The sequence below is a fragment of the Nicotiana tabacum genome, chromosome 19, assembly GCF_000715075.1.
Source record: "Nicotiana tabacum cultivar K326 chromosome 19, ASM71507v2, whole genome shotgun sequence".
NCBI lineage: Eukaryota > Viridiplantae > Streptophyta > Magnoliopsida > Solanales > Solanaceae > Nicotiana > Nicotiana tabacum.
In genome coordinates, this window is record NC_134098.1 from 104,851,464 (window position 1) to 104,875,505 (window position 24,042).

A 24,042-nucleotide genomic window follows, 5' to 3' on the forward strand; every position below is an offset into this window, starting at 1 on the left:
CTGCTTAAAAAATTACTTATTCCCAATTATGACAATATGATATTCTCATTCTTACAAGCTAAAGGGAATAAATAGTCGTAAAACTAAAATGCATTGATATCTTACAATACTCACTGGAGTTTGTTTTTCTCTGTAACTGAAGCATTCTCCGCCTTTAACACTATTTATGCTCCTTGCTTTCTTTCCACCTTACACAGTTTTTATCATTTAGGTGATAAGGTCACTGATCCATTACTCAAAACCACAAAGTTTCGATTTCCGTTCTTCTCAACATGCCAAACACACTGCTACATACGTGTCTAACCTATTACACATTTTTAGGACAAAACCCATGAGGTCACACCCCTCAACAATATACAACACAAGCCCTACGCCATCTACCTATAATACAGCACAAACATATACTACTCTCCACAAGTACATATCCAAGCCCTCAAAGCGTACCTCTACTCACGCATTGTCTTCCCTAAAAGTATATACAGAATGGAGCTGGAAACATTGGGAGCAACTTGCAAGTTTGAAGCATATAAACAGACTAGATACACAAGCCGCATGTGTTTGCATCACGCTGCCCTCTCTTCCTAACGCTGTCTCCACCAGATATGCAATGACCACGCATCTTCTAAAACTTCCTCCAGATTCCTAGACAGCTCGGATTGCATTCTCTCTAAAATCAGTTTTTATAGGATGGTCCATTTTATCTTTTTCAGCGCCCAAGCCATACGATGAGAGAAACCTCCTCTGCACAAAGCATAAGAAAGCGAATTAAGATAAACAATGGATAATTGAATAACTCACCTAGCTTTCATGCTATGCAACATTTTATCCTAGTTAAAATTACAGTATGGTGATATAGCTGGGCCAACGGATGAACTAGGGACCAAACAGATCTCATTGTTGCTTCATCTCAAGTACTGGAAAGCTAGCTCCTCAAAAATAGACCAATGGACGAAGGTCGTTAAAATTCAGCACAGCAGCGAAACTCCATTTCTTAGTTCGTTTTGAATTCTCTCTCTCAATATCCATTTGTTCTTGTTACTTTCTTCACGAAAAGAGAAATAAAAAAAGATTGCATATGCGCTGAGCCCGAGCCATGTCAAACTCAAACCTCCATTAATAGAACCTCAAAAAACAACGCCCGCTCAGCTCAGCTTGGCTTTTATTTTGTAGAGTTGGACTTGGTGTCTCAATACTAAAAAGTATTGCAACCACAGGTACAAGAAGATACTACTAAGAAAATAAGACTTAACCAGTACTATCAGAAACCATAATAAAACAGAAGAATAATCCCTCCCTTAAAAGGACCAAAGTGCAATTCCTCCAGCTCTATCACCATTTTGAGATTTCTTATTAGATCACGTAAGACTTTATTGATTAAGAAAGATGTAACTGATTGATTGAAACTTACATGATCCTCAAATTCAGGGCTTAATAAATTGAAGGACAGATTCTTCATCAACATCAGTGCCTGTAAACCAACAAAACAGTACGTTTCAGTCAAGTGACAGATGAAGCAATTCATAGACTAACATGTCAACATGGCAGCATGCAGTAGTGCATCTGAGGTCTGATAAAAAAGAAGTTAACGTCCACCATAATCTGAAGAATCTAACACTCCAGGAACCAAGACCTTACTTTGTGTGTGTGTGTGTGTGTGTGTGTGTGTGTGTGTGTGTGTGTGTGTGTGTGTGTGTGTGTGTGTGTGTGTGTGTGTGTGTGTGAGAGAGAGAGAGAGAGAGAGAGAGAGAGAGAGAGAGAGAGAGAGAGAGAGAGAGAGAGAGAGAGAGAGAGAGAGAGAGAAAGGATAAAACAGGATAAGACTCTGCTATCTTAAAAAGACAAATAGATAGGAAAAAAGAATTTTGTGATGATCATGTCTGTCGATCGCAGTGTAACTGTCTAAATGTCAAATGTACCTAACGATGCTGTAAAGGGGATGATTCTGACACCTCTGATACTAGCCCCACCTCTACTAAGAGAGGCGGTCAGGTACTCAAGAAAGGGAGTGTGCTAAGTTGTATACACAAGCACAAAACACTGAATTTCAGTATCCTAAAAAGCATGTATTGTTGCCTTTCAAAAATTTGACTTTTTATTGTTCTACGACATGCATTTCAAAGTGTACAATAGATCAGGAAAGTTCCTTTTTCCCTTCAGTTTTGTGCAATATTGAACAAAAGAATATTGATAGGTTTCAGAGGCTCCCACTAATATGGAGTGTATAGGGGCTGATGATCTAATACTAATTGGAAATAATAGAGATTCATTGTTGGCCAATTGTAATATCTAATGCACACATCTAACTCAGTCATTTCCTGGTATAAAAAAAATTCTCCATCTTCAAAACTTTGAAAAGTATTTCATCTTTGCTTTGCCCAACGACAGACATTTCAACTGTGACCTATAAAATTAACCATTCAAGTTCTTCCACCATGGTAGACAAAGTAAGTCATTCCATTTGGGATCAGAAGAGCATTATCTAAGACCCCTGTCTGCAAATTGGATTTACGCATCATCCACAACAAAAACAACTACACCTCAATCCAAGCTAGGATATACACCTTGTGTACAGAGTTACAGTATGCACCATAAATGTCTCTGCTCCCTCTCATTGTTCACAACTTTACATATGTGAGATGCAAACTGAAGCTATCTAACATTATACGTGTGTCTGCTAATTTAATTCCCACATACCGTCTGAACATCTATGGGGTCCATCTTTTTTAGCCTCTGTATGTGGTCCCTCGTACTTGGATCAAAGACACTGCCAATGAACCTGTAAACTTGTGCAAAGTTTGGCATAACTGCAATTGAAAAAGGAAAGGAGAACAAATCAAATATATTGAATTGATAAAGTATTCTGCACAAAAAAATAACTGCAAAGAAAGAAGTAGCAGTAATCTCTGTAATCTCTGTCTTGGTACTGCAACATATCCTTTTATTGGCACGAACTAAATGAAGATAAAATAAAGGTTATAGGGAGACAGAAGTAGCCTTTTCCCCCATCTGATTACAAGTCATACAGGGAAAAGAAAAGCATCAAATACTCTCAAATTTGCTCCCCTTTGCTCTAACGGACTGAATGGGCCCAACTACTCTTAGAGTTTGTAAATGTACCTACAGCTGTAAACAAGCACATTGATCATGTGTGGTAAGATCCACATGATATGAGACAAACATTTTCTCAATCTCATCCTAACAACCCTCTTTTCCCAGGAGTATCTCCCTGGATCCCCCAAGAATTCCCAGTACTTTTCACTTTCTTCTCTCTTTTCCTGCTTGTGCCTGATTTTTAACCCATGAACCTTAGCATAAATACCACGTTACGTAAAAGAAAGGTTAATGACAACACTACAAAAGATTCTTGTTGGATGTTGATACAACATAATATGTCTGATTACTCCAATAAGTTCACTGAAGATTCTCATTGGGCTGTCTCTAAACAACCACTAAAATCAGTACGGATTGCGACCAAAGGGTTTCATGATGTCACCAGCTTTAATTTTGCTATGTGATCAAGTAGATTCAAGCTAAGATCATAAGAACTAAATCAAGTGGAGTCCTAGAGTTATCCACAAGGCAGAGCATGAGAGAGGTAGGACATGAAAAACTTCCCAAGTAGGGGGAGCCCTGAGTTGAGGAAGAGAGAGGCATAGCAACTTTTTGTTTCTTTTAACAATGAAAAGGTGGCATTTCAAATTTGAACACAGGGAGAGATGAGAAAAGTAACATAAAAAGATAGCACAATTATGATACCTTTAATACAGCATATAATTAAACAGACTCCATATAGAAGTCACCTTTGTCTCTCTGTTAACTATGAAAAGCTGGTATCTTGCATTTGAAAGAGTAGGGAAAGAAAAGAAAAGGAACTAGAAAGATATTAAGATACCATGATTATGATACCTCTGGTACTGCATATAATGAAACAGACCCCATATAGAAGCTAATACAGAAAAAATGGAGATCAATATCTGTGCTTAACAGATGACAAAACGCATAGCTTACACACTGATGATATCTTGAATTTTTTGGTACAAACAGCAAATCATCAGCTTGCTTGTCTTGGTATCTTTTTTTTGTCAATTGCATTTGTCAAGCAGAATAGTCGACTGTGTGTTTGACATTCAAGGATCAATCTTTGGACAACTTCTAAGCGACATTTAGAATACAATAATCAATCCTCGTGTGACATTTCCAACACAGCATATTTGCTTCAATAACTACTGACTGCACTAACGTTCCAATGTTATCACAAATTGGAGTATTATTTTTTGTTTAACTCATTATTTCAGGTTGCATTTTCAGTTCCCTCCATGTCCAGAAGTTGAAAGTAGCGAAGATGAGGATGCTGAGATGGATGTGTGGAGAATAGTCGACTGTGTTTGACATTCAAGGATCAATCTTTGGACAACTTCTAAGAGACATTTAGAATACAATAATCAATCCCCGTGTGACATTTCCAACACAGTATATTTGCTTCAATAACTACTGACTGCACTAACGTTCCAATGGTATCACAAATTGGAGTATTATTTTTTGTTTAACTCATTATTTCAGGTTGCATTTTCAGTTCCCTCCATGTCCAGAAGTTGAAAGTAGCGAAGATGAGGATGCTGAGATGGATGTGTGGGCATACTAGAAGAGATAAGATTAGGAATGAAAATATTTGGGAAAAAGTGGGAGTGGCCTCCGTATTGGACAAGATGCGGAAAGCGAGGCTGAGATGGTTCGGACACGCGAAGAGGATGTGCCCAGATGCCCCGGTGAGGAGGTGTGAGAGGTTGTCCATGGGGGCCTAATGAGAGGTAGAGGCAAGCCAAAGAAGTACTGGGGAGAGGTGATTAGACAGGACATGGCACATCTGCAGCTTACCGAAGACGCCCTTGATAGGAGGGTGTGGAGGTTGAAAATTAGTGTAGAAGGTTAGCAGGACATTAAGCAAATTCTCTTTTCATACCTTTAGTATCATCATTACTCTCGTAGATTCTTATACGTAGATCTCTATTACTACCGGTTGTCTTTTTGGTTTGGTTGTCTTATTATCATGTTATTGTGACTGCTTCTTTTTTAGATGGCTTCTCCATTGATGTATTTCTTTTCATTTATATTGTTACTATGCTATTTTTGAGTCGAGGTTCTCTCGGAATAACCTCTCTACCTTCACAAAGTAGGGGTAAGGTCTCCGTACACACTACCCTCCCCAAACCACACTTGTGCGATTATACTGGATTTGTTGTTGTTGTTGTACTGTTTCCCAAATAACAGTTTTTTTCTCCAATGCAGCGCCTGACTTCCACCCAAAGATAAGTCTTTTTCCACCAGTATATAGCTCTAAATAATGACTGAAACACGCATCAAACTCCAAAAGACAACTACTTCGACTGCGAAATTTCTACAAGCATTCCACAATCCATCCAAAGCCCACCAATGGTTAACACTCAGTTTAGGTCTAACTGTCGCATACTACTTAGGTTAGAGGGGGGGAAGTCATTATCAAGCCCAACAGGGCAGAAGAGATTGCTTTTGGTATATCATACAGTTCTTATGAGTGTATCACATCGGGTTAGTGGGCGCTAACATGAACTGACACTTTCTTTAACAAGCCTATGCATGTTCCTTAGAGATATATGAAACTTGTTCCAATTATTATAACCAAAAGCATGATGGAAAAAGATCTGACCTAAGTAGTACGTTATTTTAAAATGAATAATTCATCAGCTTACACTGGGCCAGATCACCGGCACATCCTGAGAATGGGGAATCTTTCATAAAATTACACCTTTTAACCCAAAGAGAATACACACCTTTCATTTGCTTCTTGCTCTCCTTTTGGGCATTGCTCTCTTTAGTCGTACAAATCCTAGGCATGCTCTCGTTACTGCTGCTGCTGCAATTTTGCACGACTCCTCCACTGGATAATTGTGCGTCATCTGAGAATAACAAAATTCAACCTGTAGTTTTTCTTGAACAAGTCTGTTCAAATTACATAGATCTCCTTAATCAGCAGTCAAATACCTTTTCTCATGTGTGTTGTGCTGATAGCAGGCACATTGTCGTAAGTCCAGGGAGAGAAATTAATTGTATTTCCAGGCACTGCTAGAGAATCAGGCCCGATACCAAATCCTGGTTCAGGCAAAGCTCCTGGAGGTTGAAATTGGATGCTGCCAACTTGGGACACAACTGTTGCAGGCAGATACAACAATGCAAGCAAAAATTAGTTTCAGCCCAGTATCTTGTAACAAACAAAACAGATGACGGATATTGTCCCTACCCTTTTTTGGAGCTTTTTGTGGATAAGGATGAGCTGCTTTTCTCTTTGGGCGTGGGGGAGGTACATGTTCACTTGTCCCACTCTTCTGGACCTTCAGAAAGTATTTCTGTGCATGGCTACGGATCTGCATAGCTTGCTTTTTAGCATATATTGACATATATCAAAATGTAAAGCATATTTCGTGAAGTGTGCCCAAATATGTGAAGCAACTGGCACAATGTTTGCCCCCAGACATTAAGCCGATGCTAGCTTGTCCTGACATACAACAGCTGTTTCTCTTCCAATAATTCTTGTAGACTCTAGCTAAAAGACAACACATTCGGGAAACTATGTGAAGATTGCTCCTCATCAACTACAATGATGTGTATACTATTAAGGGCTCTTGTAAACGTGTGAGAAGTTATTGTAATGGCAAGCTTTTAACTAAGCACACTGTTTAAGCAGATTGCCCTGGGCCAGCATAAGATAAACAAAAAATAAGGAACAAAGACTCCGATGATTCTCTTAACTAGAACGGACTCGAACACAAGTATCATGTGAAATGCAGATGGGCAAGAAAGAAATAACAATATTGAGAATATCTTTTATCGAACAATTACTTTCTTATATATATATATAAGAAAGTTATTGCATGTTCGCAATAACTTTCTCTTTTGATAAAGGTAAGATATTATTGATAAACAAAAAGCACTAAGGAAGTGCAATAGAAGTCTAAAAGTAGTGCAAAGCATGTCTAACAGAAAATTTACATCATTTACAAAAGCCTGGTTGCACCAAAAGGATAGAAGAATAATAGACCGATGTTTAAGGCTAAGTACATTTTCCTTTTTGCCTTAAAAATTCTAAAGTTCCTTTCTAACCACCTGTCCACCAAATGGCAGCAGGAAGATAGGGGTAAGTTTGAGCCCAAAGAAAACATTAGGGGCATTTGTAGCCCAAAAGGTTAATGGAGGGTATTTTTGAGGCATTTTCAATACATTAGGGGCATTTTTGGCCCTTTTACGATTTTATAAAAGCAAAAATTGCACAACTAGGATCTAACTTCTCTTAGGAATCAAAATATTCTCTCAATCTGAAGGTAAATTTTAGCCAGATAATTAGATACGGTTCTTTCTTCTCTACAGAAACATCAGATGTCAGATATTCTTTCAATCCACAAAAACAAAGAATAAATAAACAAATAAAAACCATCTGCTTAACAAATTACCTGGATAACAGTCTTCGACCCAACAAATGCTTCAATCTTTTTCCAATCACGATCGAAGCTGACAGAACAATAGGCACAAACTATTAGGATATGCATTCACTGCAACTCTTAAATTGAGATTTCAGAATAGAAACTACCCTATGATCCTAAGCTAGACCTTGAAAACTATCCCAGCCTTGTTTTCTCATTAATCTTGTTCAACTAGAGGTTGTGAGTGTTAAAACATAGCCTAGCACAGGAAGATCTGCAAATTTTAATATAATCTACGACAGAATAATCACTTGAAAGACTTCTTGCTTATGACAATATGACATTAAGGTTTGGTTTTAGTAAGTGCATAACATCACATATGGAATGATGAGCTTTTCTTCTCGGCTCCCACTTCTCCCTCCGTTAAAGCTTGACCAATAGATCGTTCCTATCCACAGTAGACTAATTTTTTTGCTTTTTAATAGTAGGTAGCTTTGACAGCCTACTTAAAATCAGTGCCACCAAGACAGACTTTGGATTTATGATGTTGCATATGTTAGAGTCGTATCCCCCTAATTCTAAATTTATGACCATCATAGTTGCAATATTGCTCCTTACCTCTGGTATCTAGCTTTCATTATAATAAGCATGTACCGTCAATGACAATTGGGGACAGTGAGCTATATTCAAAATGGGATAATGAGTTCTTCTTCCTGATTCCCACTTTCCATCCACTGAAGCTGGTCAGGAGATGGCGCCCATCTGGTATATCATTAAGACTACCTAATTTTTAATAGGTCACTTAATTCCATTTGCAAATGTTAGGAGTCCTAAGTCATCCATATGTGATATGCAACTGCGGTTCCATTGTTCTGCTCTAATTTAACTCACCTGCCTGTCTCCATTCTATTAATTTTACTTCTCTTTGAAGAAACTCATTTTCTCCATTTGAAAAGACAAAAAAGAAACTACACCACTAGAACCAATGTTATAATAATTACGCATTTCATCAACATAGTATAACCCAAAAAGTGCAAAGCTTCCATTTTTACCTCATTCCTGCTCAACTTTCCCAAGAACATCAAGTAATATTTAAACACACACACGCAAAACAAACCGATAAGGAAGAAACATCAGCAAACACAAACAAGTATTGCTAGCAAAAGAGAGAGAGAGAGAGAGAGAGAGAGAGACTCACAGCTGAAGAGCTTCAAGAAACTTGTCATGTTCCTGCTCAGTCCAGCTCTCTCTAGACTTGGTAATTGTATAGGGCTTTCGGGTCTTCTTGTTATGGTCATCGGGTACCACCAAACCCGAATTCGAATTCCCATGACTACTCGCTCCATTAGAACCAGATTGTATCGAATGCAAACCCGGAAGACCCATTTTCATCGGATCCCCCATGTAGTAGAAATCTTGACCCGCTGGTGGTGTTGGATATACAGACACCATATGTGTATGTAGCTCTATCAACCAAAATTTCTGAAACGCTACAGCAACTTTAGAGGTTTGTGTGTGTTTCTGATTTATTTCTGGTCGTGAAATAGAAACATGAGAGAGAAAGGTCATTTATATATGGAGTGTCTGATAAAGAAATGACGTAACCGACATTATTGTAATGGAGGGAAATTTGTGATCGAGGACGTTCACGTGTAGTAAACTGGAAGGTGGAGATGGGTTTCGCATCTCTTGACAAATGGCAGGTTCTAGAATTGTCCTAGGTCGTTAAAAAGATTTCATTTTCCAACTTTCATTTACTAGTTTCTTTTTTTTTCTCGATTTAATCATCTATTATTCAAATTCAAATAGTAAACCATATCAATCCGAATTTGGGTTGAACATAATAATAAAGGAATTATTTTAATCTTAAATACTTTTTATTTCAAAAAATCAAGAACTGAGACCTAGAGTTTGCTAATTCATCTTTTGTTAACTCTAAGAAGACGCCATTGTTTTACTTTTTCTTTTTCCCCGCCCATTGGCTCCTCAGGACTTCAGCTTATAAACAGTACAGCTATTGCTGTTTCTGGTAATCAGTTTAGAAAAGTTGGGCGCTCAAGTGTCCAATCCCATACTATATTAAGAACTCACGTGTATATTGTCTCCACGTTTTTGGATCAGTTAAAGTTCCACCTGGTTTAGGATAGGATTGCCACCCTATTAGGAGGCAAAACAAGGATAATTTAGAACGAACCCATCGGAAAACATCTTTGCTGAATTTTCTAGCATCCCCCGTTTCACTGTCAAAAACAAACCATCTAATATGTGTAGATGTTGTCAGATAAAAGCGGATTCAAAATGTCTGGGCGGACCTGGACGCAACAGTACAACTTCTGATAACTCTGCTCCTTAAGGTTTAAGGAGATGAAAAGAAATCACCTAGCAATATGTTTTTGCTTATGCTAGGACGTAAACCTTAGTCTCACATAGTATTCATTCCGTTTCATTGACCTTTGGTCAAAGCTTTTGGTGCTAAAGGGATTCAAGATTTTAAATAAGCAGTTATAAAGTATCACTATATTCATCACTCTTTACTCACAAAGCATGCAAATTTCATTAGAACGCAACAGTCTAAACAAAAAACAAGATAAATCAGCCATTTTCATGGGGGGGAAAAGATCCCTGATAGGAGGCAATAATGAAAGCTACATTAAAAACATACAACTCTTGCTTCAACTCTTGACTCAATGCCTTACAAAACTACTTGTGGTAAATATTCCAAAAATATCAGCATAGCATATTTTAAAAATCATGCGCAATGGCTCAAAGACACTGCCTAGTCAAGCCATCTAGTGATACCATCTTCTCCAACCGCTGCTAGTACTTCAACGCGTACATCCAAAACGGCCTGCAGGTTGCAGCGATGACAACATCAAAATATAGGTATTTCTATAGTGGACGATAGAGAATAAGCCTTATTAAATAACTGATTCTTACAACAGAAGTAGTATTTCACTTGATTAGAACCGAAGTTCAAAAAGGAAAGGGGTCAGGTAGAGATGTTTTGGAGAGAGTTTTAGAAAAATGAAAAAGCGATGTTCTGGGACATTGTTATTACCAAAATAGTTACAATATGTGACTACCATATGATGGGGCAGGAACCTAGTTCTGAATGTCTGAAGCAGAACAAGAACTTACCAGAGGATTCCTACAGTTCACTAGTCGACATTCTTCCATAGTACCTTCAAATGTCCAGCTTTCCCAAACATCAAAACTGTGACTCGCAAATACAAATTCCATCCTCCTATTTATCTGCAATATCAGGGTCAGGGTGACACCACAGCTTTTATGTGATACAATAAAATCAAGCAAGGTGGTAATCCACAAAAGAACGGAGCAACAAATGTGCATCTAATTCCAATTGAATACCTGAATACGTCGACCTCTAACATTGACAAATTTAGAACTTTTCCAGCATAAAACTTCCCACAACTTTTGGAAAGAATAAATTCTTAGCCGCAAGTGTTGGCAACTTGCCATAGGAAATGAATTTCTATGATTCTATCATACCCAACTATTGATCTAACTTCAACATGGAGAAAGTATTCAACATACTACCAAAATTAAGGACATAGAACAAGAGCACTTTGAAAGCTACGGCATCTTTGCGGTGAGGGGTAAAAAAACACATTTCTACATATAAAAATAGGAATTATTTTGATGAAATAAATATAACAATTACTAATCCACACTTGGCCCGGACACAGATCATTAAGAAAAAGAATTACTCATCCACACTTTTATACTCAATTATTTATCCAAGTGAAATAACACGTAAATGATCTCAAACTTCCAGTTTCTAGCATGTGTAGAAGCAAGAGCAACAACTTAACGTTATAAGCTTTTGCAGTTTCTTAATGGTTAAGCACAATAGAAACCCAAAATACTGCACCCAGAGGTAGCATAGCTCAAGGATGTTTTATGACAAGTACAGTGATAAACATACCTGTAATAACTTCCCACCAGCAGTAAATGATCTCAACCCAATTGTATCCTGAAATAGAGCCTCAGTTATTAAATGTGTTTGCAAGGCATTCATTTAAGGAAATATTTTTGAAATCTCGCACAAAATCTTTCCAACAAAACGTGTTTAAATTTTTTCAAGAAGTTTCTGCAAATAGTTTTGCTTTTAACTATTGTTTTTTCGGTAAAAATGGCTTAATGGTGCTGTCAAAGAAAAGTTCTTCTACTCACGAACACTCACATTTAAAGAAATAAACTATAACCATCCAAACATAATATCTTTTTTTTTTTCAAAACATTTTCCAGAAGTCGTCCAAATGGCACCCAAAGCACTATGCAGATAGTTTGGCACTATCTGAAAGTAGAGGGCAGCGCTGCCGTAAATGGAAAACCACATTTCTTATCAGCATACCTTGCTTCTAAAAACCACAAGGAACTGTGCTGCTGGGTCTCTTTTTGTAACATCTGACATTGTGTCGAGGAACCAACCACCCCCTTTAACTCTTTGTCTGGAGACATGCAAAGCAGGGTGATGTCTTGCATGTAAAGCTATAATATAACCATCCTTCAGCAGTTCCGCAGATTTTCTGCTGAGATCCATGCCTTTTTTCGGGAGCTGCACCCCTGATGAATCCTGTATTGATTCAATCTTCCTACCTCTTAAATCTTCTGGAGAAGCAAATCGTGAACTGGAACTCACACCTTGATCTGTTCCGCTCATCGTAGCACCATCTTCATGGTGTGACGTACTCTCCTTTTCAAATGCCAAAGAATCATCTACTTTGTGCTGTGATTTATGGCGCCCATGCCGCTTTTTAGCCTTTTTACCTGATCGGCTTCGCTTTACTTCAGATCTACCAGAACTATTTTGAGATACTATGGAGCCTTGAAGCTGACTAGGTGATTCCCTCGAGTCATTCACTAATCTTTTCTGAGAGTTCTCTGCAACATCTTCAATGGGTTGATGACTAACAGAAACCTGCAACGTGCTTTCAACATCTTGTATTTGGTGTCGTTCGTTTTCATACCCTATCTCGCTTTCTTCTTCATCGTCAGATACAGAATCCTTTGGAGCAACACCATCCAAGAAGAATGATTGCAGCATAGAAATAGCTTTCTCCCTTATTTCCATCCACACTTCTTCACTATAATCTGCGCTGCGTGGCAGTATCAGAACATTGGGCATCTCCCTTACCTAATCCAAAGATACATCGACTTCCGTCAATTAAAAAAATCTAATAAAGACTAAATTTCACATCGCATATTCCTGATATCAAATTAATATAAATCCAAGAATCCAATGTGACAAATAGATACCACCAACATTTTAAATCTCCTGCTAATAATCATCAATCCTGCCTCTACTGAAAACAAAGTGGTGAAAAAAGAAAAAAGGACTGAACACTTCTTGAAGTCCAAGGGTAACCAAAACTTGAATTCAACAAAGTAAATCTACCAAGAGCTCCACAGACGCCAAACCAGGTACACACAAATATCAGAAAACTACAAAGTCTTAGTTAAATGAGCTCATAGCGTCACACAGTGGCGGAGGCAGGATCTCCATGAAGGGGGTTCAAGAAAAAAAAAATCGTAGCTAGTGGGAATTGAACCTATGACCTTTCAAAGATTTTGAACCCCCTTGACCACTAAGCTACACTGTTGGGCTGTGTCAAGGGGGTTCAAAACTTAATATATAGAGGTAAAAAACAGATTTTTCCTTATATATACAGTGTAATTTTTCGGCGAAGGGGGTTCGGGCGAACCCCCTTCCGTCCCCCTAAATCCGCCCCTGGTGTCACATAGTCGATAAAGCTTCTTACAAACAACTTCACTTAATACCATATAGTAAATATAACGTGAAAATTCTAAATTTTGAAGAAGCTACTTTTGGCTAGTAATACTTGGGAAAAGATCTAATACTATCAACGTAGCCCTATCAAATGTTAGGTAGCTTACACATATTACAATCATGAATTTTCCAGAGTTTTTCGTTCCCCTTTCTTCTAGTAGCTTAAATTAGTAAAAGGCAAAACGTTATAGAAAATAAAATAGATTTTCACAAGAGTCTAGTGAATTATCAAAATCAATGTTTAGGAAGGACCCCCAAATTTGATAGTGAATAATAGTCAAAAAGCTATTTACTCTTAAACAAGTATATCTCTAGAAAGTAGAACATTGCCAAAAAGTCACAAGTAAGGCCCAACCCTAACTACTTTAAAGGCCTTTCAAATGCAATAATAGAAAATATTACAAGGAAAAAGAAATAACAAAAGAAGAAAAGAAGATAAAAGGCAACAACATTCAGGTTGCTGACTTGGGTCATAACCTTGTCATCCTGAAGAGAAGATGAAATGTCAGCTCTCTCACCCAACTCCAACATATGGAGCATAACAAGAGAAAGGAGTTGAGGGAAACTTCAGAACAACTAACCAACTCAAAAGCGTCCAGAATCCCTTCCCCTCAGGCCTCACCATTAATCTCTCACCAAAACAAGTGTTCTGGAAGGCAACTTCCTTGACAAGGTAAGGATGACTGCTAGACCACACCAGACATGTTCTGGTTGCCTCATTGTATATACACTAGGTGGGGTCCGGTCTACTAGCTACGAATGAGAATCACTATTCACCAGCAAGCATTGGAGTATTGGACTCAGGGCTATAACACTTACATTAGAACTCATCCTCGGTGCTTCAAAATTAATTAAATTTATTGGACTTATGGCTATAACACTTAGATTAGAACTCATCCTCGGAGCTTCAAAATTAATTCATTTTATATATGCAACCCAATTTCACTCTCACAATTGCAGAGCAATATCTATCAAACAAGCAAGATTTCACGGTGAAGCAATTACCCACCTTCTTCATAATTTCCTAAATGAGTACCCATTCCTATAGGTGTATGAATCTCACAACAACACCAATTATTACCTGGCCTCTCACTCTTTCTTGCACAAAAGAAACGACATTTTGACGAAACAGCATCGTTCAAACTCCAAAGATGGAAAACTCAGTCCCACCATCATTTACTAGCAAGCACATGAGAGAAATTCAACAAATAAAAAACTGCTTATCCAAATATAATCCTATCATTCAATCATACCCTAAGACTATTCATCATACCCATGCTTCCATCCATTGTGGCCCTTCAGCACCATCCAAAGCACAGCCGGCAAGGCCTCCCTCAATTAGAAGTTGTTTGACAGCACAATCATCTAACAGTTGGCTGCTACCGGTATTAACAAGAAATGCCCCTGCATGAAATGCTCAACAAGTCATCCCCATGGATAGTGGAAATGGGTGATTGGGGCAACAGGGAACTACTTCAGATACATATCCAGAGCAAAAATTACCAGGCTTTAAATGCTGCAAGCAATCTGCATTGATAATTTGAACTGTTTCATTTGTTAGAGCACAGTGTAACGATATAAGGTCGCTTGCAGCAAGTAAGTCATGAAGGGTATCCATTCTCCTGGCAGCAGATGGAAATCTAATGGAGTGTCTGCTCACTTTTCCATTTCCCTGTAATCATTTAAGAAATGAAACCTTTGTTAGCATGCATAGATATTAAACACTAATACTTATCTCAACAATCCTTCACACTACTGTGATAAGCCATGAAAAATCTACTCAATTAAACCGAAATCAATCAACTTTCCTACCTCATCAAAATAGAGCAGGATCATGTTGATTAATTAATTATATTTCACTTAAGCTACGAAAATTTAGCCAGTAAAGTTGGAATTTTAACGGAAATACTCTCAATTTCGCTACCTCGACATCAAAATAGAGCACGCTCATGTTGAATGCTAAACTCCGAGTAGCCAAAGACCTTGCCGAAGCAGATCTACCAATAATTCCCAGTACAAGGCCACGACACCGGCGCATTCCACGACACAGCGGCTGAACGGAGCCAAGCCAGCCGGAAGCCGATAAGGTGTGGCGAGAGAGGAGATGAGTACGGCGGAGCAAACCGAGGATAAGCGCCATAACAGTATCCGCCACCTCTTCAGCGCGGCTAACGTCGACATGAACAAGTCGAGAGAGTCCGAGGTCGGAAGCCAACGCGGAATCGACGGCTCGGTCGGAGGATCCGAGGCAGAGAATGAGCTGCCACGAACGGAGCCGACGTTGCGCCGCGCGTGGGAGGAACGCGAGTGAGTGAAGAAGTACGGCTGTAGCTGACTCGATCCGCGCTTCCGCTAAGCGGCTGAGAGGCACGTGCTCGATGACTGCGATGCCGGAGAGGCATTCTTGTTCTAACGCTGTGTCTTCGATGCAATTGAGAGTAATGACTAGAGGAACTTGTTGAGTAACCGACGACGACGTCGTTTTGTTGTGGTGCGCCATTGTTGCTGTCCGGATGAGAGGAGATCTGGATGATGACGTTGTTGTCGGAAACTATTAGGAACGCCGGAGAACGGCGGTGAACATTTCCGTCTTTTTCTCCGGCGAATTTAGAAAGCAATGAGGTGTCAGTTTGTGCCTAAAGAGTTGTGAGAGACCCTAGTCTTCTCTGTCACTTTTTTTGTGTCACACTGGCCCCGTGACTTTCTCTTTTGTTTCAAAAAGGCCTTTATTAATTACCTTATTTCCCAATCAAGTCCCTTATCTGCAGGAGTATACTTGGGCAACGTGATGGAATCATTGCCTGGATTTTATTTTGGATATCCTTTTTGTTTTTCATTTGTTTCCTTTCTCTTTTTTTGTTTAGTTGAAATTTGAAAATATTGCCGTTTGTACAGATTTTTGGAAACGGTTTTAAAAAATGGAAAATTTTATCTGATAAACAAAATGTGTTCTGAATATTATTTTTTTTTGTTGTTGTGTTTACATATTGTTTTTTTAAAAGTAAAAATCTGCTCTTCGTCTATAATTATGAGTGTTAATTGCAAGTTCTATCGTTTTAATTCTGTCATCAATGCCTATGTTCATTTCAAGTTCACAAGTTGTTTCACTCCTAATTTATTTTTTATGCATCTCACCATGAGATTTAGTACAATAGCTTTTAAAAAGTATTTTCTATTTTCTACCATGTTGGAATATATTGGATATGCTATTGTTATATTTTTTAATTTTTTCAAATGTATCTTAATAGAAAATAGTTTACAAATCCTTAATTTTAGTTATTCCTATTGTAAATTCAAAATTTCCAATAGTTTGTGATGGAAGCTAATTACTCTTTACAAAAACCCATATATTTATTTACTAAGTAATAAATGCAATAAATAATTAATTACTCTTTGATGACGAAAAAAAATTGGTTACTAGATGGAGATGCGGAGAGAAGTTTTTGTTCATTGGTACAAATATAAAATGTGTAAATAGTTCTAGATATGCATCCATTTTATTTATCACAAATTCAAATTCTTGCAACTTTTTGTAGACTCACTTGAAGTACTCGGTACTAATGCTACTTCTATATATACCTAAAATTCCTTTAAAAACTTTAAAAGTTGAGCATATTGAGGAGTTTGACTTGATATAAGTAATTTAATCGAGTAGGAGTAGATATTTGTTTCTAAAAAAGATACATTACTTCATTCCAAAGTAATTAAGCTAGCGTTTTGTCATGGTCTTTGGGAGTCGTTCGTTTAGATTTTGGCAGAGTTAAATTATAAAAAGGCGGAAGGGCCTCGTGGCAAAACACGAAAAAGTTGAAGGGTCGAGATTAGATTAGCCGGTGTAGATCAACGGCCCAAATTATCTTCAGCAGTATCAAATAACGACACACACACACACACACACACACACACACACACACACACACACACACACACACACACGAGAGAATCCAGCGAACTTGTGGTATTAGATTTCTCCTCTCTCATCTAATTCTTCTCCCTCCAATCCAAGTTCTTCTCTCATCTAAATCTATTTCTTCTCTTCTGTTTGCAGAATCGAGCTGTCAACAATGGCGATTATCATTTAACTGTTGCTTCTTATTTCATTTTCTCATTTTAGTTTGTAATATTTTCATTCAGTCAATAAAATCGAAAATTGTCCCAAAAATTACGTGTTGTCTTAATTAGCTGTAATTATGGATTTGAGCTTGAATTGAGCTCAGATCTTGACAATTGGTATCAGAGCCTTGTCGATTTCACACCAAAATAGAGGTATTAATGGTTGAAGGAACTCGCATGAAAGTGATGGATGAGAAATTAACCCACCAATCCATAACGAGATGTTGGCTAAGCTGAAGGATGGGCAACAAGCTGGTATTCGAGGTACCTTAGAATAGTTATTAGAGAGATTGAATAACATGGATCGTAGGCCACCCGAGCAAATTCCCGGAGTTGAAATTGGATTACTACCATTACCTGCTGAAGATAGAGCAGTTAGGCCACAACAAGGACATGTTCCTAATCCAAAATGGGAATTAACAAGTTTCGATGGTACTAACACTAAGGTATGGATTAGAAAAAATGATAGATTCTTCAATTTATATAAGGTAGTTGAGGATCTTAAAGTAGAAGGGGCTACTTTATATATGAATGGCAATGCTGAGTTATGGTACAATTCTCTAATACTAAGCAGAGGAGTGATTACCTGGGAAGAGCTCAAAGGAAGAGGTATGCAATAGGTTTGGGGAAATGTTAATGGAAGATGTAGTGGAGGAATTTAACCGACTGCAACAAACAAGCAGCGTCGAAGATTATGTAGTGAAGTTTGATGACCTTAAGGCTCAGATGGTAGTAGGAACCATGCACTAAATGAGGCATATTTTCTTTCTAGTTTTGTAGGGGGCTTGAAAGATGAAATCAAATATTCAGTGAAGCTGTTTAAACCTAAAACTTTGAGCTGTCAAGAATGCAGGAGGAGGCAATTGAATCTGCCTTAAAGAAGAACCAGCTAGTAGCAAAGGGTGACCACTGCTGCTAAGGCTTCGGTTCTAGTAGTGGTGCAAAGGCCAACTGCAGCTACTTGATAAGTGGGGATTTTGACTACTTATTTGCTCCTTTTGACTTTTATTTTAGTTCAAAAATATTTAAAAGTATTCCTGAAAACTGATGAAATATGATTACTTGCAGGAGTATTAAAAAATGAGTCATTACGATGAAATCAAACTCAAGAGGAGTGCTTTTGAACAAGGACTAAAATCAAGCACAAAAAGTTAAAGTGCGACCGCAGAATTCTGTGTGCGGCCGCAGAACATGAAGAAGAATTAACAGAGCTGCAATGTAAGGTGCGGACCGCACAATAATTGTGCGGCCGCAGAAGTCATGGTTCAAAGAGTTCCAACTCCAAGCCCAGCAAGAACTCCGGACCGCACTATAATTGTGTGGCCACACCCAGAATTGTACAGTCCGCAGAACTTAAAAGACGCGATCGCAGTACAGAATTATGCGGCCGTAGATCCAACTCATGTCAAGAGCTGAAGCAAACTGCGGACCGCACACAAAATTGTACGGCCGCAGAACCTCCGAAAGGGAAGTTTTGTTTGAAAATTTCAGCTGTGTATAAATAGACTTTTTTGACGAAATTAGGATAAGTTTTGAATACGAGAAAGTCTGTAGCCGTTTTTCTTTACTCTTTTAGGCAACTTTAATTTATATTGTTGATTTTACATTGGATTTTCATTTATTAATCATTCAGTATAAGTTTTATCATATTTTCTTCTTTATTTTCTTCATTACCCACTATGAGTAGCTAAATTTCTAGCTAGGGTTGTGACTCAACCCTAGTGTGGGAACCTAATGGGTGTTTGATTTAGGGCTTGTTTATGATTGGGTGTGTATTATTTAGCCTAGTTCTTGCTATAATTATAGAATTAATGGTTCCAAATATTTGTTCAAGCCTATTTGACTTGGTCTCTGCTTGAGAAAGAAAGACTTAGTCTAGGAAAATTTGGCTAACAAGAGTTTGGGATGAAATCAAGATATTGATAGTCTCAATTAAAGGGTTGATCCTAGAGATAGTAAAACCCGACTTGAGCAATTTGTCAACTGTTTAGTTCAATACCCATTTGAACTTGAGAAAGCTAAATTGGGCAAAACCACTCTCTTACCAAGAGGTATTGAGTGGGTATTTGAGTGTTGATTTCTATAATATACCCCGACCAACGAAACTCGCTCTAAAGCCCACAACCTGTTAGGCAAACACCTAGGTAAAAGTCACAGCCCTAGACCTTTTACATATTTGAAAAACAACAAGAAAAACATTCTTCTCTAGTTCATATTTTTCAATTGCAATCTTTAGTATAATTTTAGAAGTAAAATCAAAATAAAGTTTGTGGAAGTGCAACTTAGACAATTCACGTGCTTAGACCAAATACATACCACTAATCCCATCTACGCTCCCTGTGGATTTGATCTCAACTCCTAGTTGGGTATTATTATTGTAATCGATCGCTTCACAACCCCAATTTGAGGTGTGACTTGGGCGAGATCAATTTTTGGCAACAACTCTCATTTGGCAACACCCGGTGTGGAGCCGCTCTTGATGGAGATGGGGGGGGGGAACGGGAACGTTGTCTTGAGGCAGGCGACCTTGTCTATTTGCTTGAGGTTCAAGAGGAACCTCTTCAACTTGGTCATCCTCCACGTCATCCACCAATGGCATGTTTCCGAGTGGATCATTATTATTGAGAGCCATTGTTGCACCTATAATTGTTTCACAAAAAGATTAGTAACACGGAAGGAAAAGAAGACAAGTCACACACAAAACCTAATATATAGCTAAATCCGTTTTTAGCTCCTCGGTTGGAGACTTCCACTTTGGAGTTAAAGCCATTGCCTCCACATCTCAGGTATGAATTCCTTGGCCCTTGTTCTACTTTACCGGTTATTCTTTCCTCTTGTTTGACTAACGTGCAGGTAGACTCTACATTGGCGGTGCTACAAAAGAGTAAGAAAGCTATTGGATGGACATTGGCGGATATTTGGGGTATAAGCCCCACCTTTTGCATGCATAAGATTATTTTGGAGAAGGATGCCAAACCTTCCGTTGAACATCAAAGAAGACTAAATGAAGCAATGCAAGAGGTGGTTAAAAAGGAGATTATAAAGTGGTTGGATGCCGAGGTTGTTTACCCCATTTCCGATAGTTCGTGGACCTCTCTTGTGCAATGTGTCCCAAAGAAAGGGGGCATGATGGTAGTCACCAATGACAAGAACAAGTTGATTCCTACAAGAACGTTGATCGGGTGGAGAGTGTGTATGGACTATCGCAAGATCAACAAAGTCACAAGGAAGGATCATTTCTCACTTCCCTTCCTTGATCAAATGCTTAATAGGTTGGCCGGTCGTGCTTTCTATTGTTTCCTTGATGGGTATTCCGGCTACATTCAAATTTTTATTGCTCCGGAGGATCAATAGAAGACTACTTTCACATGTCCATATGATACTTTCGCATTCTCGTGGATGCCATTTGGTTTATGCAATGCACATGCAACTTTTCAACGGTGTATGATGGCTATCGGCACGGACATGGTGGAGGATTTTCTTGAGGTCTTCATGGATGACTTTTCAGTGGTCGGGAATTCTTTTGATGATTGCTTGAAAGATTTGGATAAGGTCTTGTGAAGATGTGAAGAGACGAACTTGGTACTTAATTGGGAGAAATATCACTTCATGGTCGAGGAAGGCATTGTCCTTGGCTACAAAATTTCAAAGAATGGTATTGAGGTCGAGAAGGCCAAAATAGAGGTGATTTCTAAACTTTCACCCCAACATCCGTGAAGGGAGTGAGGAGTTTCTTGGGTCATGCGGGGTTCTACCGCCGTTTCATCAAGGATTTTTTCAAAGTGGTGAACCCTTTGTGTAAGCTATTGGAGAAAGATGCCAAAATCCATTTCAACGAGGATTGCATGAAGGTATTTGAATTGCTCAAGTCCAAATTGATAACTACTTCTATTATCACCGCACCAGATTGGAACTTGCCTTTTGAGCTCATGTGTTATGCAAGTGATGTGGCGGTCAGAGCAGTTTTGGGGCAACATATCAACAAAATCTTCCATCCGATCTACTATGCTAGTAAGACCATGAATGATGCCCAAGTCAATTACACTGTGACCGAAAAAGGGCTCATTGCTATTGTTTTTGCTATGGAGAAGTTTCGCTCGTACTTGATGGGTACAAAAGTGATTGTCCACACGGATCATGCAGCACTTCGGTACCTTATGAGCAAAAAAGATTCAAAGGCTCGGTTAGTGAGATGGGTGCTTTTATTGTAAGAGTTCGATCTAGATATCCAAGACCGCAAAGGCAGTGAAAACCAAGTGGCGGACCATTTGTCTCTCTTGGAAGAGGAGGGGAGGCCACATGACGGCCTTGAAATCAATGACTCCTTCCCTGACGAGCAACTTCTAGCCATTTCAATGACCGAGATGTCATGGTTCGTTGATTTATCAAATTATCTTGTGAGTGGTATTGTAACGGATGAGTTTTCTTCAAACCAAAGGAAGAAGCTCAAACGGGATTGCCTAGACTATTATTGGGATGAACCGTGCCTCTTCCGGATTTGTACCGATGGCATGATTAGAAGATGTATGCCGGAGGAGGAACAAGTTAAAATTCTTGGGGCTTGTCATTCTTCACCCTACGACGGTCACTATGGGGGAGCAAGAACGACGGCCAAGTGTTGAGTTGTGGATTCTATTGGCCTATTCTCTACAAGGATGCAAATGATCTAGTCAAGCTTTGTGATGAATGTCAAGGGGCCGGTGGGATTTCAAAGAAAAATGAGATGCCCCTCACCACCATCTTGGAAGTTGACATTTTTTATGTGTGGGGCATTGATTTTATGGGACCGTTCGTAAGCTCTTGTGGGAACACCTACATTTTGGTAGCTGTGGACTATGTGTCAAAGTGGGTTGAGGTCGTTGCTCTACCCAACAACGAAGCTCGAAATGTGGTGGCATTTTTGAAAAAGAACATCTTTACAAGATTTGGTACTCCAAGGGCCATTATAAGTTATGGGGAATCGCACTTTTGCAATAAAGCTTTTTATACCTTACTCACTAAATATGGTGTCACTCACAAAGTCACGACCCCCTATCACCCTCAAGCAAGCGGACAAGTGGAATTCTCCAACGGGGATATCAAGAGTATTTTGTCAAAGACAGTGAATGCCAACCGGACGGATTGGTCAAAGAAACTTGATGATGCTCTATGGGCCTATAGGACAGCTTACAAAACACCGATGGAGATGTCTCCATACCGGTTGGTATTTGGGAAAGCTTGTCACCTTCCGGTGGAACTTGAGCACAAGGCTATGTGGGCATTAAATAAGTTAAATCTTGAGTGGGATGTCGCCGTCAACTTAAGGGTGGAACAATTGAATGAGCTTGATGAATTCCGGTACCATGCATATGCAAGTTCTTCCTTATACAAGGAGAAGATAAAGTACCTCCATGACAAGTACATTCAGAACAAGGAGTTCAAAGAAGGTGATCTTGTGTTATTGTTCAATTCTCGGTTACGGATGTTTCCGGGAAAGTTAAAGTTTAAATGGAGTGGCCCGTTTGAGGTTGTGAGTGTAACACCCTTTGGTGCATTAGACTTGAAGAATAAAAATGATGAAGTGTTTAGAGTCAATGGTCACCGGGTGAAACATTATTTGGGAAAGGTTGATGATGGCCACATCGTGGCATTGATTCATTTTAAGTGATTGATGGTAATCTGCGTCGTGCCGCGACGTTAAATCAGGTGCTTCTTGGGAGGCAACCCATGTTTCTTTTTATTTTTATTTTTCTTCTTTTTTAGATAGGTCTTATTTTGTGCTAACTGGTTTTGAAGTGTGTTGCAGGAATGAGTGTGCTTTGCAGGAACTGTGCTCAGTAAAAATGGCTAAGTGTGAAAAAAATATGCGGACCACACGTTTATTGTGCGGACCGCACAATTTTGAAGGCCACAGAAAAAATGATTCTACGGCCGCACAATTCTTTGTGCAGCCGCACAATTGGAGATCAGAAATTGCAAACTCTGTGAAGTTTGCATGTCAGAGAAATGGCCAAAGTGTGGCCGCACAAGGAATTATGCGGTCCGCACAAAAATCTGCGGCCATACTCAGAATTGTGCGGACCGCAGATCGACAAAGAGGGAAGCAAGTGACAGGTATAGAGTGCGGACCACACACAAAATTGTGCGGCCACACTCAACTGCTAATCCTTGCCCTAAAATCGACCAACTATAAATAGTGACCCTCTACCACTGTTCAAAACTTTACACACTCTGACTAGTTGACAACAAAGCAAGCATAGTGCACTCAAATTGATTCAATCATCTCGCATTCACTTCATCACCCTAGATTCTTCCTTGCATCATTCATTACTGGTATGTTCAATTTATGTTTAGATTCTTTCAAATTTCTTAATTTTTGTTCTTCATTAGTTTAGTTATTTTTAGTCCTAAATGTCAAAATTAATCATCATGTGTGCTTAAAATAGTGTGGATAACTTCATACTTGTTAATTGGGGGATGGGTAAACTGTGCATCATGTTTAATTTTCCAATACCATGTCTAAATTATGCAAAAATTGAAAAAAAACTAAGTTCAGTGCCATCTAATTTTGAATTGTGTGGTCGCACAAGAAATTGTGCGATTCGCAGATCCTTAGGCGAGGGCAAAGTCTGTGCATTGATTGTGCGGTCCGCAGAAACTGAACTACGGCTGCAGAAAAATGTGTGC

The 24,042-nt window shown here is 38.8% G+C and overlaps 2 protein-coding genes across 2 annotated transcripts; both read right to left on the reverse strand.

Moving 5' to 3' along the window:
• Positions 1–206: 206 nt before the first annotated feature.
• LOC107827724 (protein REVEILLE 3-like) lies at positions 207–9,032 on the reverse strand. The gene is made up of 8 exons (XM_075238361.1): positions 8,650–9,032; positions 7,482–7,539; positions 6,275–6,398; positions 6,019–6,183; positions 5,808–5,933; positions 2,695–2,804; positions 1,409–1,468; positions 207–741 (listed from the first exon to the last, which is right to left on the reverse strand). The coding sequence occupies exons 1-8, from the start codon at positions 9,018–9,020 to the stop codon at positions 643–645; spliced, it is 1,113 nt and encodes a 370-aa protein (XP_075094462.1). The 5' UTR covers positions 9,021–9,032; the 3' UTR covers positions 207–642.
• A 949-nt stretch (positions 9,033–9,981) lies between these two features.
• LOC107827726 (C-terminal binding protein AN-like) lies at positions 9,982–15,966 on the reverse strand. The gene is made up of 7 exons (XM_016654916.2): positions 15,188–15,966; positions 14,767–14,935; positions 14,537–14,667; positions 11,827–12,609; positions 11,398–11,445; positions 10,590–10,703; positions 9,982–10,299 (listed from the first exon to the last, which is right to left on the reverse strand). Exons 1-7 carry the CDS (start codon positions 15,761–15,763, stop codon positions 10,228–10,230), a joined length of 1,893 nt encoding a protein of 630 aa, XP_016510402.1. The 5' UTR covers positions 15,764–15,966; the 3' UTR covers positions 9,982–10,227.
• Between the last annotated feature and the right edge of the window lie 8,076 nt (positions 15,967–24,042).